Source organism: Aquarana catesbeiana, linkage group LG04 (assembly GCF_042186555.1).
Source record: "Aquarana catesbeiana isolate 2022-GZ linkage group LG04, ASM4218655v1, whole genome shotgun sequence".
Classification (NCBI taxonomy): domain Eukaryota; kingdom Metazoa; phylum Chordata; class Amphibia; order Anura; family Ranidae; genus Aquarana; species Aquarana catesbeiana.
In genome coordinates this window covers 75,448,509-75,471,093 of record NC_133327.1, presented here as the reverse complement: position 1 = coordinate 75,471,093, position 22,585 = coordinate 75,448,509, and the positions used below count along the sequence as shown (strand labels likewise).

The following is a 22,585-nucleotide window of genomic DNA, read 5'->3' as shown; positions in this document are numbered from 1 at the left end:
TATAAAAACCGCAGAGGTGATCAAATACCACCAAAAGAAAGCTCTTTTTGTAGGGAAAAAAAAGGAAAAAAATGTCATATGGGTAGAGTGTTGCATGACCGCGCAATTGTCATTCAAAATGTTACAGCACTGAAAATGGGCCTGGGCAGGAAGGGGTGAAAATGCCCAGTATTGAAGTGGTTAAAGTGGCTGTAAACCCAGTAAAGTGAGTGGCCTCAGGTGATACACAGAGATGAAACAAATCCTGAAACGTGTCAACCTGACTGTTACTATATGGGTTCTTGTGTTTTATTGGATTGTTAATAAAGCTTCTAGGAATTTTATCCAAGTTCTTTCAAGCTGCCAGACTTTTACTTCTTCATCTACAGTTGTGGACAGTATGTGCATCGTCTGTCCTGGAACGCGCAACTCCTTTTGTTTGATGTGGGTTGCAGCACCAGACATTAATTATTTTCAATCAGGGTCAGATGCTAAATCAAAGGGCATGGAGTCCTGCAGATGTCAGGCTTAAGTCTAGGTTCACACCTATGCGGCTGCACTTGATGCGTTTTACAGGCACATTTTTCAGTGTAATTTGCATTTTTAAACCAGCGTTTTTAATGCGTTTCTGTATGCAGTTTCATGTATTTTGCGTTTTACGTATTTTTTTTTCTCCATAACCACTTCCCGACTGGCTCATGCCAATATACGCAACAAAGTGGTTTGTTCCTGCAAATCACCGTATGGATACATCAGACTGTAACGGCAATAGCAGGTGCGGGCGGGCGCCTGCTGCAAAAGCGGGGAACGAAAACCATGTGGCTAGCAGGCACGATCGCCGCAGACCATGCGCAATCGCGTGCACAAGAGCAGGAAGAGGGATTTGTGCGTGTAAACACACATTTAACCCCTTGATCGCCCCCTAGTGTTAACCCCTTCCCTGTCAGTGACATTTACACAGTAATCAGTGCATTTTTATAGCAGTGATCGCTGTAGAAATGTCACTGGTCCCAAAAATGTGTCAGAAGTGTCCGATCTGTCTGCCGCAATGTCGCAGTAAAAATCGCAGATCACCGCCATTGCTAGTAAAAAAAAAATAATAATAATGCCAAAAAAATGCCATAAATCGTTCCCATAGTTTGTAGACATTATAACTTTTGCGCAAACCAATCAATATACGCTTATTGCGATTTTTTTACCAAAAATATGTAGAAGAATATATATTGGCCTAAACTGAGGAAGAAACTTGTTTTTAAAAAACATTTTTGGGGATATTTATTATAGCAAAAAGTAAAAATTATTGTTTTTTTTTTTCAAAATTGACGCTCTTTTTTTGTTTATAGCACAAACAATAAAAACTGCAGAGGTGATCAAATACCACCAAAAGAAAGCTCTATTTGTGGGAAAAAAAGGACGTCAATTTTGTTTGGGTACAGCATTGCATGACCGCGCGATTGTCAGTTAAAGAGACGCAGTGCCGTATCTTAAAAAATGGCCTGGTTATTAAGGAACCAAATCTTCCAGTAAGTGATTAAACGCACTGTAAAACACACTGTATATAGCTGGTTGTTAAGGAGGGGGCCGGGAAGCCGCATCCTTAGCAACCGATGAGACATCAGCTGTCAGCGGGGTTCCCCGCTGAAGGTTGAATGTAAAAAAGAAAAAAAAATTGCAAAGGAAAACAGCATGGGTCTAGGCCCTCCAGGTCTAGTAAGGATTCGGAGGGGAGTCCTCACCCCACACCAAATTTTGTTTTTTAAATAGCGTGGAGTCCCCCCAAAATCCATACATGGTCAGGAAAGGGAGGGGATGAGCAAACCCCCCCCTTCCTGAACCATATCAGGTGGCATGCCCTCAACATGGGGGGGAGGGTGCTTTGGGGCGGGGGGGGCTACATTGTACCCCTACCCATTAACCAAAAAAGTGAAATGTAATAAAAACACAAGAGTGAGTATTTGACAATCCCTTTATTAATAGCTCTGTCTTCTCTAGCTGTCTCCTCCTCGAGCTGTCTCTTCCCGCTGTCTTCTCCTTCCCGCCACCGTGTCTTCCCGCTGCTGTCTTCTTCCTCGCTGCCGGTTACCTGCTACAAAAAAAATTTAAATCCCACTCTTGTTCTGGTTATGTCTTTATCTGTTTTGTTGTTGCTCCCACTCTCTGCCAACTCTAATATAGCCATGGGGTGTGGCCGTCCGATTACATCACCCAGAGAGCCCGCCCTGTGCCCCTTGTCACAAGGGGCGGGCTCTCTGGGTGATGTCATCGGATGGCCACACCACATGGCTATATAAGTGTCGGCAGAGAGCGGGCGACAACAAAACAGATAAAGACATCAACAGAACAAGAGCGGGTTTTTAAAAAATTTTTAGCAGTTAACCGGCGGCAAGGAAGAAGACAGCAGCGGGAAGAGACGGCACCGGCGGCGGGAAGAAATGGTTTGGGTAGAAGACGGCGGGAAGAGACAGCTTGAGGAGGAGACAACAGGAAGAGACGGCAGGAAGGAGAAGACAGTGGGAAGAGACAGCTCGAGGAGGAGACGGTTAGAGAAGACAGAGCTATTAATAAAGGAATTGTCAAAAACCGGCCCTTGTGTTTTTATTATATTTCACTGCTTTTTTGGTGAATGCGTAGGGGTACAATGTACCCGATACCCATTCAAATAGGGGGGGCAGGATCTAGGGCCTCCTTCATAAAGGGGGGCTTCCAGATTCCAATAAACTCCCCCACCCGCAAACCCCGACAAGTACCTGGCTAGGGTTGTCGGGAAGAGGCCCTTGTCCTCATCAACATGGGGGCAAGGTGCTTTAGGTTGGGGGGCGCAGAGCCCCCCTGTCCCAAAGCACCCACCCCCCCATGCTGAGGGCATGTGACCTGGTATGGTTCAGGATGGGGGGTACTCACTTGTCCCCTCCCTTTCCTGACCTGCCGGGCGGCATGCTCGGATAAGGGTCTAGTATGGAATCCATACTAGACCTGAAGGGCCTGGTATGGACCTGGGTGGAAACCCCACGCCGTTTTTTTAACAAATTTTTTTACCGGCAAATTTTTTCTTTTTACATTCAGCTTTCAGCGGGGGAACCTGTTGCAACTCCATTGTCTATTACTCTATATATTAGTCTATCTATAAGTCTATTAGCCGTAAATGGTGGGAAAAAATTCCTTGACCCTCTCCAAAAACGCACCGGCTGCAAAATCATTTCTGGTGCAGCTCCATTGAAGCCTGTTAGCCGCAAATCACGGGAAAAAAGTCCCTGACCCTTTCCAAAAATGCACCAGCCGCAAAAGGCATAAATGTGAACTAGTACCATAGGAAACCATGTTAAATGGACTGTAATGCGTTTCTGCAAAACTCACTAAAAAACGCATAGGTGTGAACGTAGGGTAAATAGCCCACTTGGCGCCACTATACGTGGTGAGCGTGCATGTGTGCCCATGCACATGCCACAAGATGTACATATGAACGTGCCCACTCATAGATGGGCGACCATACACAAGTGTGGTGGCTTGCTCTTACAGACCCTTTGCAAGAAGCTTATAGCTAGTGAACAATCTTCAGTGGTTGTTGTACTACATGGTCTTATACTGAACGTTGTTGAGATTGGCCATGGTCACATTAAGTAGTGAGGGATATTTTGCCCACAATTTGGTATCTGACTCATTCAACCTTCAGATGTAACTGGTGGAATATAAGTAAACAACGAACCAAAAAGAAAAAAAAATTCCCCTTTGGGACTTTAATAAGGCTTAAAGTGGATGTAAACCCTCACATATACCCAGTGAAGTGAACAACCTCAGATGATACACAGGGATGAAACAAATCTCCCTACATACGTTTTACATGTATATCTGCTGTCTTCAGCTTTATATATTCTTTAGAAAGTTCAGATCATATTAGGAGATTTCCTCTTCCTGTTCATCACTGCAGTGAAGCCTGAGCATACAGCCAAGATAGCTGATTGGAGGAAAAGCACACACCCCCTCTCCTCATAGGTAGAGACTTTCAGCTCTGTCCCTTGAATTGTTTAGTTCTGTGCTAATCTATTTATAGCATCCTCCCCAACACAAAACTTAGGCTTGTTTTATCATATGTGATAGAGAACTTGTCAGGAGTTATCAGGCTGATAACAGAAGAAAGGAGCAGGAGACAGCTACCAAAGATGGTGCTTGCAGGACTTTTCCTAATGTCCCGCAAGCGCACCGCCCGAGTTTGAAAGCACTCATTGCAATGAATGGGAGGCAGTTTTCAGGCACTTTTAGAGGCTATTTCTAGCACTATAAAGCCTGAAAACTGCCTCAGTGTGAAAGAGGTCATACTGTATGTGCCCAGCTCAAATTTCACAAATCTGGTTTACATCCACTTTAAGATATACACTATATTGTCAAAAGTATTGGGACACCTGCCATTGCACGCACATGAACTTTATCCCAGTCTCAGTCCGTAGGGTTCAATATTGCGTTGGCCCACCCTTTGCAGCTAAAGGAGCTTCAACTCTTCTGGAAAGACTGTCCACAAGGTTTAGGAGTGTGTCTATGGAAATGTTTGACCATTCTTCCAGAAGCCCATTCATGAGATCAGGCACTGATGTTGGACGAGAAGGCCTGGCTTGCAGTCTCTGCTCTAATTCATCCCAAAGATGTTCTATTGGGTTGAGGTCAGGACTCTGTGCAGGCCAGTCAAGTTCCTCCACCCCAAACTCGCTCATTCATGTGATTATGAACCTTGCTTTGTGCACTGGTGAGCAGTCATGTTGGAAAAGGAAAGGGCCATCCCCAAACTGTTCCCACAAATTTGGGAGCATGAAATAGTCCAAAATGTCTTGGTATGCTGACACCTTAAGAGTTCCCTTCACTGGAACTAAGGGGCCAAGCTCAACCCCTGAAAAACAACCCCACACCATAATCCCCCCTCCACCAAATGATTTGGACCAGTGCACAAAGTAAGGTCTATAAAGACATGGATGAGTGAGTTTGGGGTGGAGGAACTTGACCGGCTTGCACAGACTCCTGACCTCTACCTGATAGAACATCTTTAGGATGAATTAGAGCAGAGACTGCAAGCCAGGTTTTCTCGTCCACATCAGTGCCTGACCTCACAAATGCACTTCTGGAAGAATGGTCAAACATTCCCATAGACACACTCCTAAACCTTGTGGACCGCCTTCCCTAATCCAAAATGTGTAAAATATATTAATAATGCAACATTTAAAGTGCAAAGTGCTTGTGCACTATTGCAGAAGCACTTTGCACTTTAAATGTTGTATTATTAATATATTTGACAAATTTTTGATTAGGGAAGGTGGTCCACAAGGTTGAGGAGTGTGTCTATGGGAATGTTTGACCATTCTTCCAGAAGTGCATTTTGGATTATGAATTATTCTTTTATGTGTAGCACTACCTTTGAATGCATATATTGTTCGACAATTTGTATCACAATTGTTTGGTGTCTACTTTATTTCACAAATTTTTGATCTTTTGCGCAGATTATTTTATATTTTAACAATATTATCGTGATCCCTATATTTGGATGATTAATCAATAAAGAAATACATAATGACAGTTAAAAGACTGTCAATGAATGCATACAAAAGTCCCAGCGCGTTTCGACCATTCCAATTAAAGTTCTTCTTCAGGGGGCATTATAGAAAAGGAGATCTAGAACATCAAATGAAGCAAAACTTGTAAGTCAGAGCTTCAGAGGTATTAGCCACAGACTTCCTACATGCATTGGGCAAGAGCATCATCTGGAGGCACACGGGTGATCACCCAAACATCCCATCATAGATAGAGAGGGGGGGGGGGGCACTGGTGGCCACTCATTGCTGATGGACGGTATTATTCCTTCCTTTTCTTGGGTAATAATAACAAGTAACACAAATGCTGTTGGGTCCAAGAGGGTTGACGTAATAACTGACTCATTACAGTGCTGAAAAGGATATCAAAGGAGCATAGGGCCTCCCCTCAACCACATTAATAGGGTCCTTCCAAAGTCCACAGTACTCACCAAAATGAAGCCTCTAACTTCCATAAGAATGTCTATCACAGGCAGCCAGGAAAGCAATGCAATTCATCGCCACTAGTATGCAGCAGAGTGTGGTGTGACTGTATAGGACAACGTTGTCTGAAGGATTTTTCAGTCTATTGTGGTTGTATTGTAACTACTTTTTATGAATGTTGTATGCTTATTATTATTTGCTAGCTTGAAGATTCCTGTATAACCAGTTTGCTTTCTTTACAATCTTCATAGGTAACTAGGCAGGACTACTTATTCTTGCAAGAACTGTATGTTCAAAAGCCATACAGTATAATTGAATCTAAAAAAAAAAAAAAGCAAAACACAATGGGAGAGATTTACTAAAACTGGTGCACACAGAATCTGGTACAGCTGTGCATGGTAACCAATCAGCTTCTAACTTCAGCTTGTTCAATTGGGCTTTGACGATACAAAAATGGAAGCTGATTGGTTACTATGCACAACTGCACCAGATTCTGTTTGAACCTGTTTTAGTAAATGTCCCCCACTGCACTGAACAGTGCAAGTAAAAAAAAAATGAATAAAAGAAACTGATAAAAGCATGACTTGATCAGGTCATCAAACCAGGAGATGCCTCTCCCGTGGAATACTAGGTCACATCTGCAGGTGCTGAACTCACTCTCGATAGGCAGCCAGCAAAAAGAGAGATGAAAGCGAAGCTGGAAACAAGCAGACACTGAGGCAAAATCAAATATTATTAGGCTACTTTCCCTCCGGGTTAAATTATATTCATTCATAGAGTAGTTCAGGAAAATATCACATTATGACCACTAGATGGAGCTGACGATAAAAAGAAAAAATGTATTTCCTGTGATCAGCAGCTACATCCAGTGGACATTAAATTGTATTTCCCCGATTCACTCTATTCATAGCACTGCCGGAGGAGATGGGGTGGAGGAACTTGACCGGCTTGCACAGACTCCTGACCTCTACCTGATAGAACATCTTTAGGTTGAATTAGAGCAGAGACTGCAAGCCAGGTTTTCTCGTCCACATCAGTGCCTGACCTCACAAATGCACTTCTGGAAGAATGGTCAAACATTCCCATAGACACACTCCTAAACCTTGTGGACCGCCTTCCCTAATCCAAAATGTGTAAAATATATTAATAATGCAACATTTAAAGTGCAAAGTGCTTGTGCACTATTGCAGAAGCACTTTGCACTTTAAATGTTGTATTATTAATATATTTGACAAATTTTTGATTAGGGAAGGTGGTCCACAAGGTTGAGGAGTGTGTCTATGGGAATGTTTGACCATTCTTCCAGAAGTGCATTTTGGATTATGAATTATTCATTTATGTGTAGCACTACCTTTGAATGCATATATTGTTCGACAATTTGTATCACAATTGTTTGGTGTCTACTTTATTTCACAAATTTTTGATCTTTTGCGCAGATTATTTTATAATTTAACAATATTATCGTGATCCCTATATTTGGATGATTAATCAATAAAGAAATACATAATGACAGTTAAAAGACTGTCAATGAATGCATACAAAAGTCCCAGCGCGTTTCGACCATTCCAATTAAAGTTCTTCTTCAGGGGGCATTATAGAAAAGGAGATCTAGAACATCAAATGAAGCAAAACTTGTAAGTCAGAGCTTCAGAGGTATTAGCCACAGACTTCCTACATGCATTGGGCAAAAGCATCATCTGGAGGCACACGGGTGATCACCCAAACATCCCATCATAGATAGAGAGGGGGGGGGGCACTGGTGGCCACTCATTGCTGATGGACGGTATTATTCCTTCCTTTTCTTGGGTAATAATAACAAGTAACACAAATGCTGTTGGGTCCAAGAGGGTTGACATAATAACTGACTCATTACAGTGCTGAAAAGGATATCAAAGGAGCATAGGGCCTCCCCTCAACCACATTAATAGGGTCCTTCCAAAGTCCACAGTACTCACCAAAATGAAGCCTCTAACTTCCATAAGAATGTCTATCACAGGCAGCCAGGAAAGCAATGCAATTCATCGCCACTAGTATGCAGCAGAGTGTGGTGTGACTGTATAGGACAACGTTGTCTGAAGGATTTTTCAGTCTATTGTGGTTGTATTGTAACTACTTTTTATGAATGTTGTATGCTTATTATTATTTGCTAGTTTGAAGATTCCTGTATAACCAGTTTGCTTTCTTTACAATCTTCATAGGAAACTAGGCAGGACTACTTATTCTTGCAAGAACTGTATGTTCAAAAGCCATACAGTATAATTGAATCTAAAAAAAAAAAAAAGCAAAACACAATGGGAGAGATTTACTAAAACTGGTGCACACAGAATCTGGTACAGCTGTGCATGGTAACCAATCAGCTTCTAACTTCAGCTTGTTCAATTGGGCTTTGACGATACAAAAATGGAAGCTGATTGGTTACTATGCACAACTGCACCAGATTCTGTTTGAACCTGTTTTAGTAAATGTCCCCCACTGCACTGAACAGTGCAAGTAAAAAAAAAATGAATAAAAGAAACTGATAAAAGCATGACTTGATCAGGTCATCAAACCAGGAGATGCCTCTCCCGTGGAATACTAGGTCACATCTGCAGGTGCTGAACTCACTCTCGATAGGCAGCCAGCAAAAAGAGAGATGAAAGCGAAGCTGGAAACAAGCAGACACTGAGGCAAAATCAAATATTATTAGGCTACTTTCCCTCCGGGTTAAATTATATTCATTCATAGAGTAGTTCAGGAAAATATCACATTATGACCACTAGATGGAGCTGACGATAAAAAGAAAAAATGTATTTCCTGTGATCAGCAGCTACATCCAGTGGACATTAAATTGTATTTCCCCGATTCACTCTATTCATAGCACTGCCGGAGGAGATGGAGGTCAGATGCGGATGAGCAGCATTAACCACAAGGAGGGGTGTTTCCTGACCCTAAGTGTGATACAAATGGACTAAGAAAGGCTATATTTGAGGCTTGGATAGCATCACTCAACAATCATCAGATTGATTACCGTTTCATAATTCCTCCGCTGCACTTCATGTACCACCTTGATCTGTGACCAACCAGTTCATGGAGGGCCCCCACAAGACATCTGTTTGAACCCGTGGGGCAGTGTCAATCGGCTTCCAGTGACGCCATCCTCTGCAGTGTCTCATCAACCTCTTCTGTTCGCATAGTACAGTATACTCCTTCAGATCAGCTTTTGCTTACCTTATGACAAATTATGATTACATATTCTCCTATCCAATACCCCTGACGAAGGGCTTGAACCAGAAATGCGTTGGGTCCGGAGATTTTCAATAATCGGAGAGTATTTATGATAAAATTCTATGCTTGCTATGCAATTTTGTTACGTTTTTGTTATGTTTTTGTTCTTTTGGTTTTTTGTTATGTCTTGTTTTTAACGGATCATTACATGCTTGTATGATCAAATTTTATGTGTAATATTAAAAGCTTTTTTACTTTACTTTATGTCACTGTTGCCTTCAAAGTCCCAAGCAAGGAGGTTTCATTTTTTCCTATACAACAGGGATGTGGCAACAACACACCAATCTCTGACATGGTGAAAACGTATCTATATATATTCTGTATGAATGAAAAATATTCACCCTGGAGAGAAAAGAGTCTAGTAACATTCAAATTTGCTCCCATTCGAACAGAACAAGTGTACATGCAGTTTTACAGGATGAATAAGCCCTGGATATTTTTTTTTTTTTTTTTTTTTGGAAACCCCTTAAAGTATATGTAAACCTAAAAATTAACTTTTTTTATTTGGTCCCTTTTGGTCTGTTAAATACACCCATGAAAGTGTTAAATACAAAAAAATTCTCTGAGCTGATAACTGCCTGTACTGACTGTCATTAGGTACATTGTTTTCAGCTTTCTCAGAAAACTACAGAACACCCCCAACCATATTATGGAGTAGAGGGCTGGAGTCCTGTAGTCCTATCCTGTTTTTGTTTCCTAATACAGTAGGCTGTGTGAGGGTTGGTACCTAGACCTGCAAGTGTGATACTGGCAGAATCATCAGGTGAAAATAAAGGAAAACAAATAGAATACTAATGCAGCCACCACATCTAAGGACTGGTAAGCGGCAATATATTACATTTTTGTTTTTTAATTTACAAACGCTTAAAAAGTATCAAATGAATAATACTTGTGCTGTTACATTTGCTGGAAAATGGCATGTCATTTGATCAGGGCTTCCCTGCTAATATTAGGAAAGTTTACTGTTAAACTTGGCCCAGACTTGAGTAAAGAAGATGGATACGTGGCTGATTTTCCACTGTTGGCTTCTCAGCAATTGCACATGAAAACATATGAATATAATAGTATTATAAAAAAATAATTGGGGCCCTTCCCTCTGACCCCGATGGCAGAACGCCAGGGCCCAGTCACAAGTGCATTCTTTGCGACCTTGGTAGTTCCGCCACTGGTGTCAGTTGTTATTTTTTTTTTTATTATTATTCTTTACCATTCAGAGGCTTTGGTGGAATATCAGGGGTCTAAATAGACTTCTGATGTTCCACTTTTGAGACAGATAATGGATATAGAGGACACAGCCCTCAATCTCCTTCTCTGCAGCCTCAGCTGCACAGAATGAATGAACAGGGATAGCTCTGTACAGAGCTTCCCCTTCATTCACAAACAGAAGCATAGTAAACACAGTTTACTATGCTTCAGTTATGAATGGACAGAGACAGTGATCAGTACTGATCACTGACTCTATTCATTCAGACAAGGAACAGGTCGGTAAATCACACATTTACCAGCAACTTCCCCGCTCTCCATCCCCCGCAGCAATTGGCAGGAGAGGGGAGGAGGGAACTCAGCAGAACTGCGGGGGAATGAGGGGGGCCAAGAGAGAACACAGGGGCCTGGGAGCAGCAGAAAAAAGGGATAGGAGAGGCGGTGGAATAGAGAGGAACCGATAATCTCCATTTTTCTCCTCTTGCAGCCGCTGAACGCCTGTGGGAGGGAGAGGAGGAGAAGCAGGTATTCAGCGGCTGCAGGAAAAAAAATGGAGGGGAATGATTCCTTTATATGCCACCCCTGCCCTCCCCCCTATACAATTGTACAAGGGGGCCAGACGGGCCCCCTGGAGCATGGGGCTGGGTATAAAAATATGCTTTGTCCTAACATATGTAACTTCTGCTTTACAGTTTGACCTGTCAAAAGGAAGTGGAAAAATACTGGCAGGATCACATTGTAAAAAAAAAAAAACTTTGTTACAGGGAGAACCCAGAAAAAAACTGCGGTTTTGTTTTTAATGCTATTGACTAATATTGCTATGGTCATTTTTTATTTTGCCCATAGTTCTACTTGAATAGCTAGGACCACCTCGCAGACCATGTTTCATGTTACACCCATATTTAGTGAGCAACATCAAACTTGGTCACATTCTGGAGTCCCCCTATACCATAATGCCCCCCTTTTCCTGAATAGCAGGGTTCTCCTTTCTGCTGGCTATTGTTTGGTGTGCTGTTTGTGGCTGCACAACCTTGTCATTCATTCACGGTTTATCTGTGATTGACAAAACTATATGTCCCATCTTCCACCACAGCAGACCCATAGTTCTAAGTGGAGCAGAAGTGACATCACAGCACTGCTAGTCTCTTGATGCCTAACTCAGTATAGACCTATGGCTGGAGAAATAGTCTGCAGGAGCGCGAGCACTGCACCTGCGATCTACTCATCACCATGGCAATGCTTTGCAGACTCCATTGCAAAAAAATATTAAAGGCACATTTTTTATTAATCAGTGTGGATGCATTCTTTATTTATTTATTTATTTTTTAAATGGTGGAGCACAAGTGAGCTCACAGCACTTGTAGTCCCTTGATACTTAACTCGGTACAGACCCGCAGCTGGAGAAATAGCCTGCAGGAGAGAAAGCACTGCACCCACAATCCAGAGGTGTAACTAGAACCTTCAGGGCCCCAGTGCAAGAAACCATAAAGGGCCCCCCTAACCCAAGCCCCTTCCCATTGATCCTGGGGCACTTTACTCCTGTTGTGGGGCCTTTTATTATGGTCCCGCAGCTGGACCCTTTCACATGTTTTGCAGTGGGCCCCCTTCCTGCCCTTACATTAGAGTTTCCCCTTACATCAGAGTTCCCAGCATTTCCAGAGCCCCCTTTACATCAGAGTTCCCCACTGAAGTGCAAGGGCGAACTCTGCTGACCCTGATGTAAAGGGAACCCTGCAGACCCTGATGTAAAGGGACCTCTGCAGACCCTGAGGTAAAGGGAACTCTGCTGGCCCTGATGTAAGGGAACTCTGCAGACCCTGAGGTAAAGGCAACTCTGCTGGCCCTGATGTAAAGGGACCTCTGCAGACCCTGAGGTAAAGGGAAGTCTGCAGACCCTGATGTAAAGGGAACTCTGCAGACCCTAAGGTAAAGGGAACTCTGCTGGCCCTGATGTAAAGGGAACTCTGCTGACCCTAATATAAAGGGAACTCTGCTGACCCTGATGTAAAGGGAACTCTGCTGACCCTGATGTAAAGGGAACTCTGCTGACCCTGATGTAAAGGGAACTCTGCTGAGCCTGAAGTAAAGGAAACTCTGCTGACCCTGAGGTAAAGGGAACTCTGTAGACCCTGAGGTAAAAGGAACTCTGCTGACCCTGAGGTAAAGGGAACTCTGTTGACCCTGAGGTAAAAGGAACTCTGCTGACCCTGATGTAAAGGGAACTCTGCTGACCTTGATGTAAAGGGAACTCTGCAGACCCTGATGAAAAGGGGAACACTAAGGACCATGATGTAAGGGGGAATGCTGCAGACTCTGGTGTAAAGGGAACTCTGCTGACCCTGATGTAGAGGGAACTCTGCTGACCCTGATGTAAAGGGAACTCTGCTGACCCTGATGTAAAGTGAACTCTGCAGATTCTGATGTAAAGGGATCTCTGCTGACCCTGATGTAAAGAGAACTCTGCTGACCCTGATGTAAAGTGAACTCTGCAGATTCTGATGTAAAGGGAACTCTGCTGGCCCTGATGTAAAGGGAACTCTGCAGAACCGGATGTAAAGGGAACTCTGCTGACCCTGAGGTAAAGGGAACTTTGCTGACCCTGAGGTAAAGGGTACTCTGCTGACCCTGATGTAAAGAGAACTCTGCTGACCCTGAGGTAAAGGGAACTCTGCTGACCCAGAGGTAAAGGGAACTCTGTTGACCCTGAGGTAAAGGGAACTCTGCTGACCCTAATGTGAAGGGAACTCTGCTGACCTTGATGTTAAGGGAACTCTGCAGACCCTGATGAAAAGGGTAACACTGAGGACCATGATGTAAGGAGAATGTTGCAGACTCTGGTGTAAAGGGGAACTCTGATGTAGGAGGTTCTCTGGTCACCAGAGCCCCCCTTACATCAGAGTTTGCAGAGTTCCTCCTTACCTTAGAGTCTGCAAAGCTTCCCTTTGCACTGTAAGGATGAACTCTGCTGACTCTAATGTAAGGAGGGATGCTGGGAACTCTGATGTGGGGGGCTATGGTGACCAGAGAACCTCTTACATCAGAGTTCCCCTTTACACCAGAGTCTGCAGAGTGAATACACTAAGGTAAAGGGGTTCACAATCCACTGATCACAGTATCTCCAATGCAAATATATATATATATATATATATATATGTGTGTAGACTTTTTTATGAATCGTTATGGGTGCAATTCTTCTTCTTGTTATTTTTATTATAGTATTATTATATTATTTGTTTTTGTTTTGTTTTTGTTTTTTTAAATGCTGGCCTTAAAGTAAAAAAAATCCTAAGGCCAGCATGGGAAGAAGAAGAGCATAAAAGAGTCATAAGGATTTTGTCAGCCATTGTTTTGTAGAAATGGCCAGCCTGTTGAGTCATTCTCCAAAATTCCAGGATGACTGGTCCCCACCAGGAGATTGGAAAGTTCACAGCCGCAGGTATTGTCTCAGCAGTACCCTCTCTCGCCCACTAGAGGGCGCCATCGATCCTGTCTGACTCCCCCTCGCAGCAGGTTATTAAGACAATCTTAGGAAAGCAACGGGGGAGTTCCCAAAGTCATCAAACCCCCTCCAAGTCTCTCATTCCCTAGCAGAGTGCACTGATAAAATGGATCTAAGGAAGGCTGCCGCTCTGTGTCTTGGGCTGTGGAGCGCCTGGCTCTGGGCTGCTCAGAGCCCCCAGGCTGCAGCAGTGCTGCCCTCTGCACACAGGCAAGGAACCGCCAGGAGGGTGCTGGAGACTGGCAATCCGCATAGGGATACCCACCACCACTTCACCTCCAGGAAGGACAACTGTGCCAGGGCTGCCGTGGTGCCCCATGAATACATGCTGTCCCTCTACAGGAGACTATCCCGCAAAGGGCACAGAGGGCTGCACAGCAACAGCACCCGGGACAGGGCAGCTGCCAACACGATAGCCAGCTTCGTGGACCAGGGGCACGGTGAGTCTTATGTCAGGGTGGTCGGGTATTGGTGTCTATGGCAGAGCCTTCTCTAAATCACACTCACTTACAAAAAAACAAAAACAAAAAAAAACAACAACCTTATTTAATGAATGTATACATTTTAGCAAATAATTTGACATCTCCAGGTGGCATAATAATTCTACCAGGGGCACTGCCAACTTGGGTCGTCTTATCTGCCCATAGACAACATATTCACAGTGTTCAATCATCTATAAACCATTTTTTTTATTTAACGGGGATATCCATATCACCGGTCTTTAGCAAGATCTGAAATCTCCATACGATCCACCTGTCACAAGCCCAGCCAACTTCTATAGGTAATAATGGGCATCAGGATGGCAATAGCCAGAGCAAGCAATGCCATGGAATAGGTGACACCTGCCCAGTCCATAGCCGGGTCCTGCCGACCCCTATATGGCTTTACATATCGACTGCTTAAATCCACAACTTGATTTGGTATTTCACTAATAGTTGCATAAAATAACTATATATATACTGCAATGACACATTGTAATATTTATAAATACAATCCCGTAATAGACTTGGGCTGTGGCCCCCTGTGAGTGTTTTTTTTAATGAATATATACCCTGGATGATGATTAGCTTAGCCGTGTATGCTTAGGGTGACCTTAACATGTGTTACAATGTATTGTAAAGAGTAGAGATGACATATATATATATATATATATATATATATATATATATATATATATATATATATACGTATATCATTAAAGAGAATTGATTAAGACCCCTAACCATATATATATCTAGATATAGATATATAAATATATCTATATATCTATATCTAGATATATATAAATATAGATATCTATATATATATATCGATATCTATATCTATATATATATGTATAACTATTGTACTATAAAAATAAATGAACTATTAAAATGTACTGTAAAGAGAGACAGGGAATAGTGAGATATCTCTATCTATCTATCTACAGTATGTAATAGAGTAGTGATGGTGATGGCATATATATATAATAAATGTACCATAATTATATCAATTTATCTATCTACAGTATGTACTATAGAGTAGTGATAGTATGTATATATATATATATATATATATATATATATATATATATATATATATATATATATTACATGTACTATAAAGAATAATGATATTGATTTACTATCTATCTATCTATCTATCTATCTATCTATCTATCTATCTATCTATCTATCTATCTATCTATCTATCTATCTATCAAGTATCTAAGCCAATGGCTTCATGCTCAATGAGTGGGTGCTATGGGTGCTCTATGAATGCTCTATGAGTGTGATGCTCTATGCATAGTAAAACGCGCAATAAGCATATAGAGCATGCTTATTGCACGTTTTACTACGAGAAATGAATATAGGATAGTATTTTTGCTGTGGATTTTAGCGGTCTTGCTTCTTTAGTGTATGTAAGACTTAATTCATTGCAAATACGTCATAGTGTTACTAGCTAAGTAATAGGTGCAGTGAATTTTGTTGGTGTTTTATCACCATGCATATGCCAGCATGGCACTTTGCTAACCACTGATGCTTCAAGTTGTTTTAGCTTTATATATTTTTCTACCTTTTATATATTGTTTTCAGGTTTTTATATCATTTTACCTTTTAGACTGCATGATAACGTTACTGAGGTTTGTAGAGAGAGTTTGGTCATTTATTTACAGCTTTTCCTATCCGTGTAGCATTTTATCGCTCCTTTATATATATCAATAGAGCAATCCTAATTATATAACAGGGCAAATGAAGAAACCTAAAGCATCCACATTTCAGTATTCTGTAGTGAGTTAAGGAATCACTTCTGATGAGTTGGGTGGTTAGTGATTTGTGTGCATTGCTATGAATAAACCGGTTAGAGAAGATGGAGTGCATGGTGGCTCATCCCCCTGCTCTTGTGTATTTGGAGTATTTTATTGCTTGTTGTTTCTTGCTATGATGTTACATGTTAATGGTTGTTTTAGCTTTTTGTGTGGAAGGCACAATGTCCTAAATTAAATATAGAGGATTTCAGGTTACTGCTGGGACATCTGTGGTTGCTGTAGAGTTCTCCTCCCTCATCTGGCCGCATTTATTGCTCCTTCTGGTGGGAACATTGCACCTAGGGGTAGAAAGGCATCCCTGTGTCCATATGTCCTCTCTTCCTGTGTGGTTGGGATTGGCTTGACCTGATGCGCCTCCTGTTGGTTTTATATTGCAATCGTGGAGATTTTGGTTAGGATGCCTGCAAAGCCTCACATTGTCACCATGGAGAGCTTCAGCACTCAGCCCATTCCCACCAGCAGGTTCTCCCCCTGCAGATAACCTGAGGGGCAAAGTGCCCTGTTCTGCTACAGTGTCACCTCCCCCTGCCTCTGCTTAATGACACTTCTACTGCCCCCCACTTCCATCAGTCTCAGCCCCAGAGCTGTCACTGGGATGACCATATATGGTGGGTATGCTCTGTGCTGCACACCTGTGACCCCAGCCATGGCAGCAAAGGTTGTGCAATGTATAGAGAACAGGTAGAGAATCTATCACGAAGTATACAATTATATATATATATATATATATATATGTTGTTCTTGAGCTTTTTTTTTATTATTACAAAAATCATTTTTGAGATCCTGTTGCCGGGGTGGAGGAAGCCGAATGAATTTAATACACATTTTAGTATATATTAGAATTGTATGTTATTCTTTGTCCCATACAGCGCTCGCTGCATGCTGTCACACAGAGATCACATAGGAAGTATTCTATAATTCTAATCCGTTATAATCGGGCGATGTCATTGATGGTTTTCAATGGGAGGATGTACTTGCAGATGATTATTAAAGTATAAATCGGAATATCTATTCGTAATTATCCAGCGATCACCATTCCTCCATACATACATGTACATGACATGTTTATATCCCCCCACATATCTCCTTTTTGTTGGATGTAAAGATGTGTGTGACCTGTCATTTCATGGAATCCCCGATCCAAGGAAGGATGATGACTACTTTATTCAGACAATGGAATATTCGGAATATCCCCCTAATTTATTACCGTGTCAAGAATGACAAATCGATTCATTTGTTTTCAGATAAAACCCAGATGGATTCTTCCTGCATCTTTCCAGTACAGGATGTATAGGATATATATGTATCCCAGCAATCACACCTCATTGTATAGGATATATATGGGAAGATATTCATATGGGAAGATATATGGGTATCTCAGAAATTACACCTCACTGTCCCAGCAATCACACCTGGCTATATAGGAGATATATTATCCCAGCAATCACACCTCGCTATATAGGATATATATTATCCCAGCAATCACACCTCGCTATATAGGATATATATTATCCCAGCAATCACACCTCGCTATATAGGAGATATATTATCCCAGCAATCACACCTCTCTATATAGGAGATATATTATCCCAGCAATCACACCTCTCTATCTAGGAGATATATTATCCCAGCAATCACACCTCTCTATATAGGAGATATGTTATCCCAGCAATCACACCTCGCTATATAGGATATATATTATCCCAGCAATCACACCTCGCTATATAGGAGATATATTATCCCAGCAATCACACCTCTCTATATAGGAGATATATTATCCCAGCAATCACACCTGGCTATATAGGAGATATATTATCCCAGCAATCACACCTCTCTATATAGGAGATATATTATCCCAGCAATCACACCTGGCTATATAGGAGATATATTATCCTAGCAATCACACCTGGCTATATATAGGAGATATATTATCCCAGCAATCACACCTCTCTATATAGGAGATATATATTATCCCAGCAATCACCGCTCGCTATATAGGATATATATTATCCCAGCAATCACACCACTCTATATAGGAGATATTATTATTATTATTATTATTATTATTCAGGATTTATATAGCGCCAACAGTTTACGCAGCGCTTTACAATATAAAAGGAAGACAATACAGTTATAATACAATACAATAGGATTAAGAGGGCCCTGCTCAGAAGAGCTTACAATCTAATAGATATATATTATCCCAGCAATCACACCTCTCTATATAGGAGATATATGTGTCCCGGCAATCATACCTCTCTATATAGGAATTATATGTGTCCCAGCAATCACACCTCGCTATATAAGAATAAGCTATATGGGTATATCAGAAATCACACCTCACTGTATAGGATATATTATTCCAGCAATCACATCTTGCTATATAGGATAGATATGTGTCCCAGCAATCACACCTTAGTGTATAGGATATATAGGTATGCCAGCAATCACTTCTCACTGTATAAGATATATAGGTATCCCAGCAATCACATCTCACTGTATAGGATATATAGGTATCCCAGCAATCACACTTCATTGTATAGGATATATAGGTATTCCAGAAATCACACCTCATTGTATAGGATATATAGGTATTCCAGAAATCACAACTCAGTGTATAGGATATATAGGTATACCAGCAATCACACCTCACTGTATAGGATATATAGGTATACCAGCAATCATATCTCACTGTACAAGATATATACTGTAGGTATTCCAGCAATCATATCTCACTATATATGATATATAGGTATCCCAGCAATCAAACCTCAGTGTATAGGATATATAGGTGTCCCAGCAATAACACCTCACTGTATAGGATATATAGGTGTCCCATCAATCACATCTCACTGTATAGGATATATAGGTGTCCCAGCAATCACATCTCACCCTATTGTATATATAGGTATCCCAGCAATCACATCTCACTGTATATGATATTTAGGTATCCCAGCAATTACACCTCACTGTATAGGATATATATGTATCCCAGCACCTCTAGTGAACACACCTCACTGCAATCACATATCAATATATAGACAATATCTATATTCCAGCACCCCTAGTAATCACACCATGATGTATAGGATATATAGGTATCCCAGCAATCACACCTCAATATATAGATATAAATTAATGCCAGCACCCCCAGCAAATACATGTCAATATATAGGATATATCAGTATCCCAGCAATGACACGTCAGTGTATTGCATATATACAGTATTCATCCCAGCAATCACACTGCATTGCACTGGATGTATAGGAATACTAGAAATCACACCTCAGTGTATAGGATATATATGTATCCCACATTGTATAGGATATATACTATAGGTATTCCAGCAATCACACTTCAAAGTATAGGATATATACATTATAGGATATATATGTATCCCACCACCCTCAGCAATCACACCACAATGTATAGGATATACCTGTATATGTATCCCACCACCCCCATCAATCACACCACAATGTATAGGATATATATGTATCCCACCACCCCCATCAATCACACCACAATGTATAGGATATATATGTATCCCACTACCCCTATCAATCACACCACCATGTATAGGATATATATGTATCCCAGCCATCACACCATGTTGTATAGGATATATATGTATCCCAGCACCCCCAGCAATCACACCACAATGTATAGGATATATATGTATCCCAGCCATCACACCGTGTTGTATAGGATATATATGTATCCCAGCACCCCCAGCAATCACACCACAATATATAGGATATATATGTATCCCAGCCATCACACCGTGTTGTATAGGATATATATGTATCCCAGGATCCCCAGCAATCAAACCACAATGTATAGGATATATATGTATCCCAGCAATCACACCTCACTGTATATGATATATAGGCATCCCAGCAATCATACCTCAGTATATAGAATATATACAGTATGTATCCCAGCCCCAAAAGCAATCACGTCAATATATAGGAAATATATGTATCCCAGTATTCCCAGCCAATACACCACATTGTATAGGATATATGGGTATCCCAGTATCCCCAGCATTCACACCTCACTGCTCATGTTCACCGACAGGTCACAATGTGCAGGGCAGCACCAGGCAGTAAATCCAGCCAGTGAACTGGCTCATCAGGCTTAGTAGATCCAGGAAGAAGTATGTGGAGATGGCTTGTAATAAACTGATAGAAGAGAGGAGGCATTGTTAACCAGTTGTGTGCCACCCTGGACTGGTGGCGACCAGTGAGTGCGCTGCCTGGTGAACAGTTCCTTCGCAGGAAAGGGTTAATGAGGCCAGCTCTGACCTATCTCTTCCCCATTTAATAGAAAATGAATCCAGATGACCCTTCAAAGGGCTCCTTATCTCCAGCATTGCAGGAATGTCAGGCTGGGGAGGAATGGATCAGATAGAAATTCTGCCTGTTGTAGTGTGTGTACATTCTGCAGAGCTCACACCTCTGGGTATCCTCACCTGACTACACACACATAGCTGGAATTACTGCCTGCTGGGATGGGGACTGCGTAATGCCTTTAATGGGACAATTGGCTAATACAGTGATCAAAAAAAAAATATTCTAAAGCTGGCACACTACACATTACAATCAGATTGTACAATATACTTAAGATTTCCCAGTAACTATATGTGTCGAGGGCCTACCTGATTGTATGGATGGCTTGGGTTGACCCTGACACTACATGTGTAAGGTAATTGTATAGAGATTGTACAGTCAGATGTTAATGTGGATCGCCAGCTTTTGTTTTACTGAAAACTATGTAGTGTTAGGGTCTACCTAGATGATGTAACTATATGTTGGGGCAGATTTACCGAAGGAGTGGAGAAGTGGTTCCCAACCTCAGTCCTCAGGTGCCCCCAACAGGTCATGTTTTCAGGATTATCACCACCTTATACAGGTGCTTTAAATCTATTTTACCGTACGTAAGGGAACTCGAAGACTGACTCTGGGAACCAATGGAGTAGAGGCTGTTCACTTCAGGAAATGAATGGAGGGAAATAAAGTGAACCTATGTTCTCTCTTAATACCCAATCGTGTGCTAGGTAAATTAGAAAAATAACTGAATTTTCGCTAGCACATGATTGGATGACTGAAGTGAAGCTTCACCCTATGTACTAAGTTAAGTATGCATTCAGTTTGCAACATGGAAAGTCTCTACTTCTTTAGTAAATCAGCCCCAATGTTTAGGCAGGGGGTTGATTTCACATAGTTGTTGGTACAATTAAATGAGATTACACAATCAGATTGCAACGTGTGTGGCCACCTTCATGCTGTCCATAATTTCATACTGATTAAAGCAGTATTAAACCCCAAAACAAAATTTATTATACTGCAGCTTAGCAATCCTTAAGTGTGGTGGCTGTGTTAGTTTTTACTTTTTAAGCCTTTTTCCTTTATTTTCACCTGGCAATCCAGCCAGTAAGTCTGTTATTTTTTTTTTTAACTTCCTTTAACAGACCAAGCTGTCCTGCTGATCTAGCAGTTAGAGGGTTGAGACAAGCCATTTACCACTGTCAATGGTGCTTACAATGGCCAGCTTTTATTTATTTATGTGAAATCTTTATCCAAAAAGAGAAAAAAAAAATGTTGCTGTAACTGCTTTAAAAGTGTTAGCTGGAGTTCAGCTTTAATTTGTTAGTCAGGTCCATCTTAATCTGCTAGTCTAACACTACTCTTTCCACAGACCAGTGGCCTAGCATGGGTGAGGCCACAAGGGAGGTTGCCCTGGGCACAAAATTCTTAGGGATGCAAAATCATATCTCCCAACCGTCCTGAATTCCGGGGGGGACCATCCCAGGATTTCAGCGCGTTACATGGATATGAGTCCTGGAGCGCAATGCCAGAACGAGTTCAGACACTTGGCTCCACAAATCCACCTGGCAGGAGCACACTAGTATGGAAAAAATGATCTGCACTCCGGTTGTTGCTCTTAAAATGTCTTCATTTTATTGAATAGCCACAGTGACCAAACGCAGATTAAATCAGTTGACGCGTTTCAGCCTAGAAGGCCTTAGTTATGACTAAGGCCTTCTAGGCTGAAACGCGTCAACTGACTTAATCTGCGTTTATTCACTGTGGCTATTCAATAAAATGAAGAAGTTTTAGGAGCAACAACCAGAGTGCGGATCATTTTTTCCACATTAATCAGCCAGTGACTGTGGATCGAGCACCTGGGCGCTCTGCTATCTATGTGATGTATGGGTAGTAGCACTGACTTTTCTGTTTATATTTAGGAGCACACTAATGCCAGACACCCAGGGCACCTGTCCTGCATCTCCTGCGGAGTTTCTCGGATCCCAACGCCATGTTTCCCCCCTCTGCA

At 41.7% G+C, this 22,585-nt stretch overlaps 1 protein-coding gene across 1 annotated transcript in view; it reads left to right on the top strand.

Annotated features, from left to right (window-relative positions):
- Positions 1-14,021: 14,021 nt before the first annotated feature.
- The window catches only part of GDF7 (growth differentiation factor 7), a 28,270-nt gene continuing 19,706 nt past the window's right edge, over positions 14,022-22,585 (top strand). Inside the window, exon 1 of the mRNA XM_073625333.1 lies at positions 14,022-14,378. Coding sequence (XP_073481434.1) covers positions 14,045-14,378 — 334 coding nt within the window. The 5' untranslated portion in view covers positions 14,022-14,044. The remainder of the gene's footprint in view (positions 14,379-22,585) is intronic.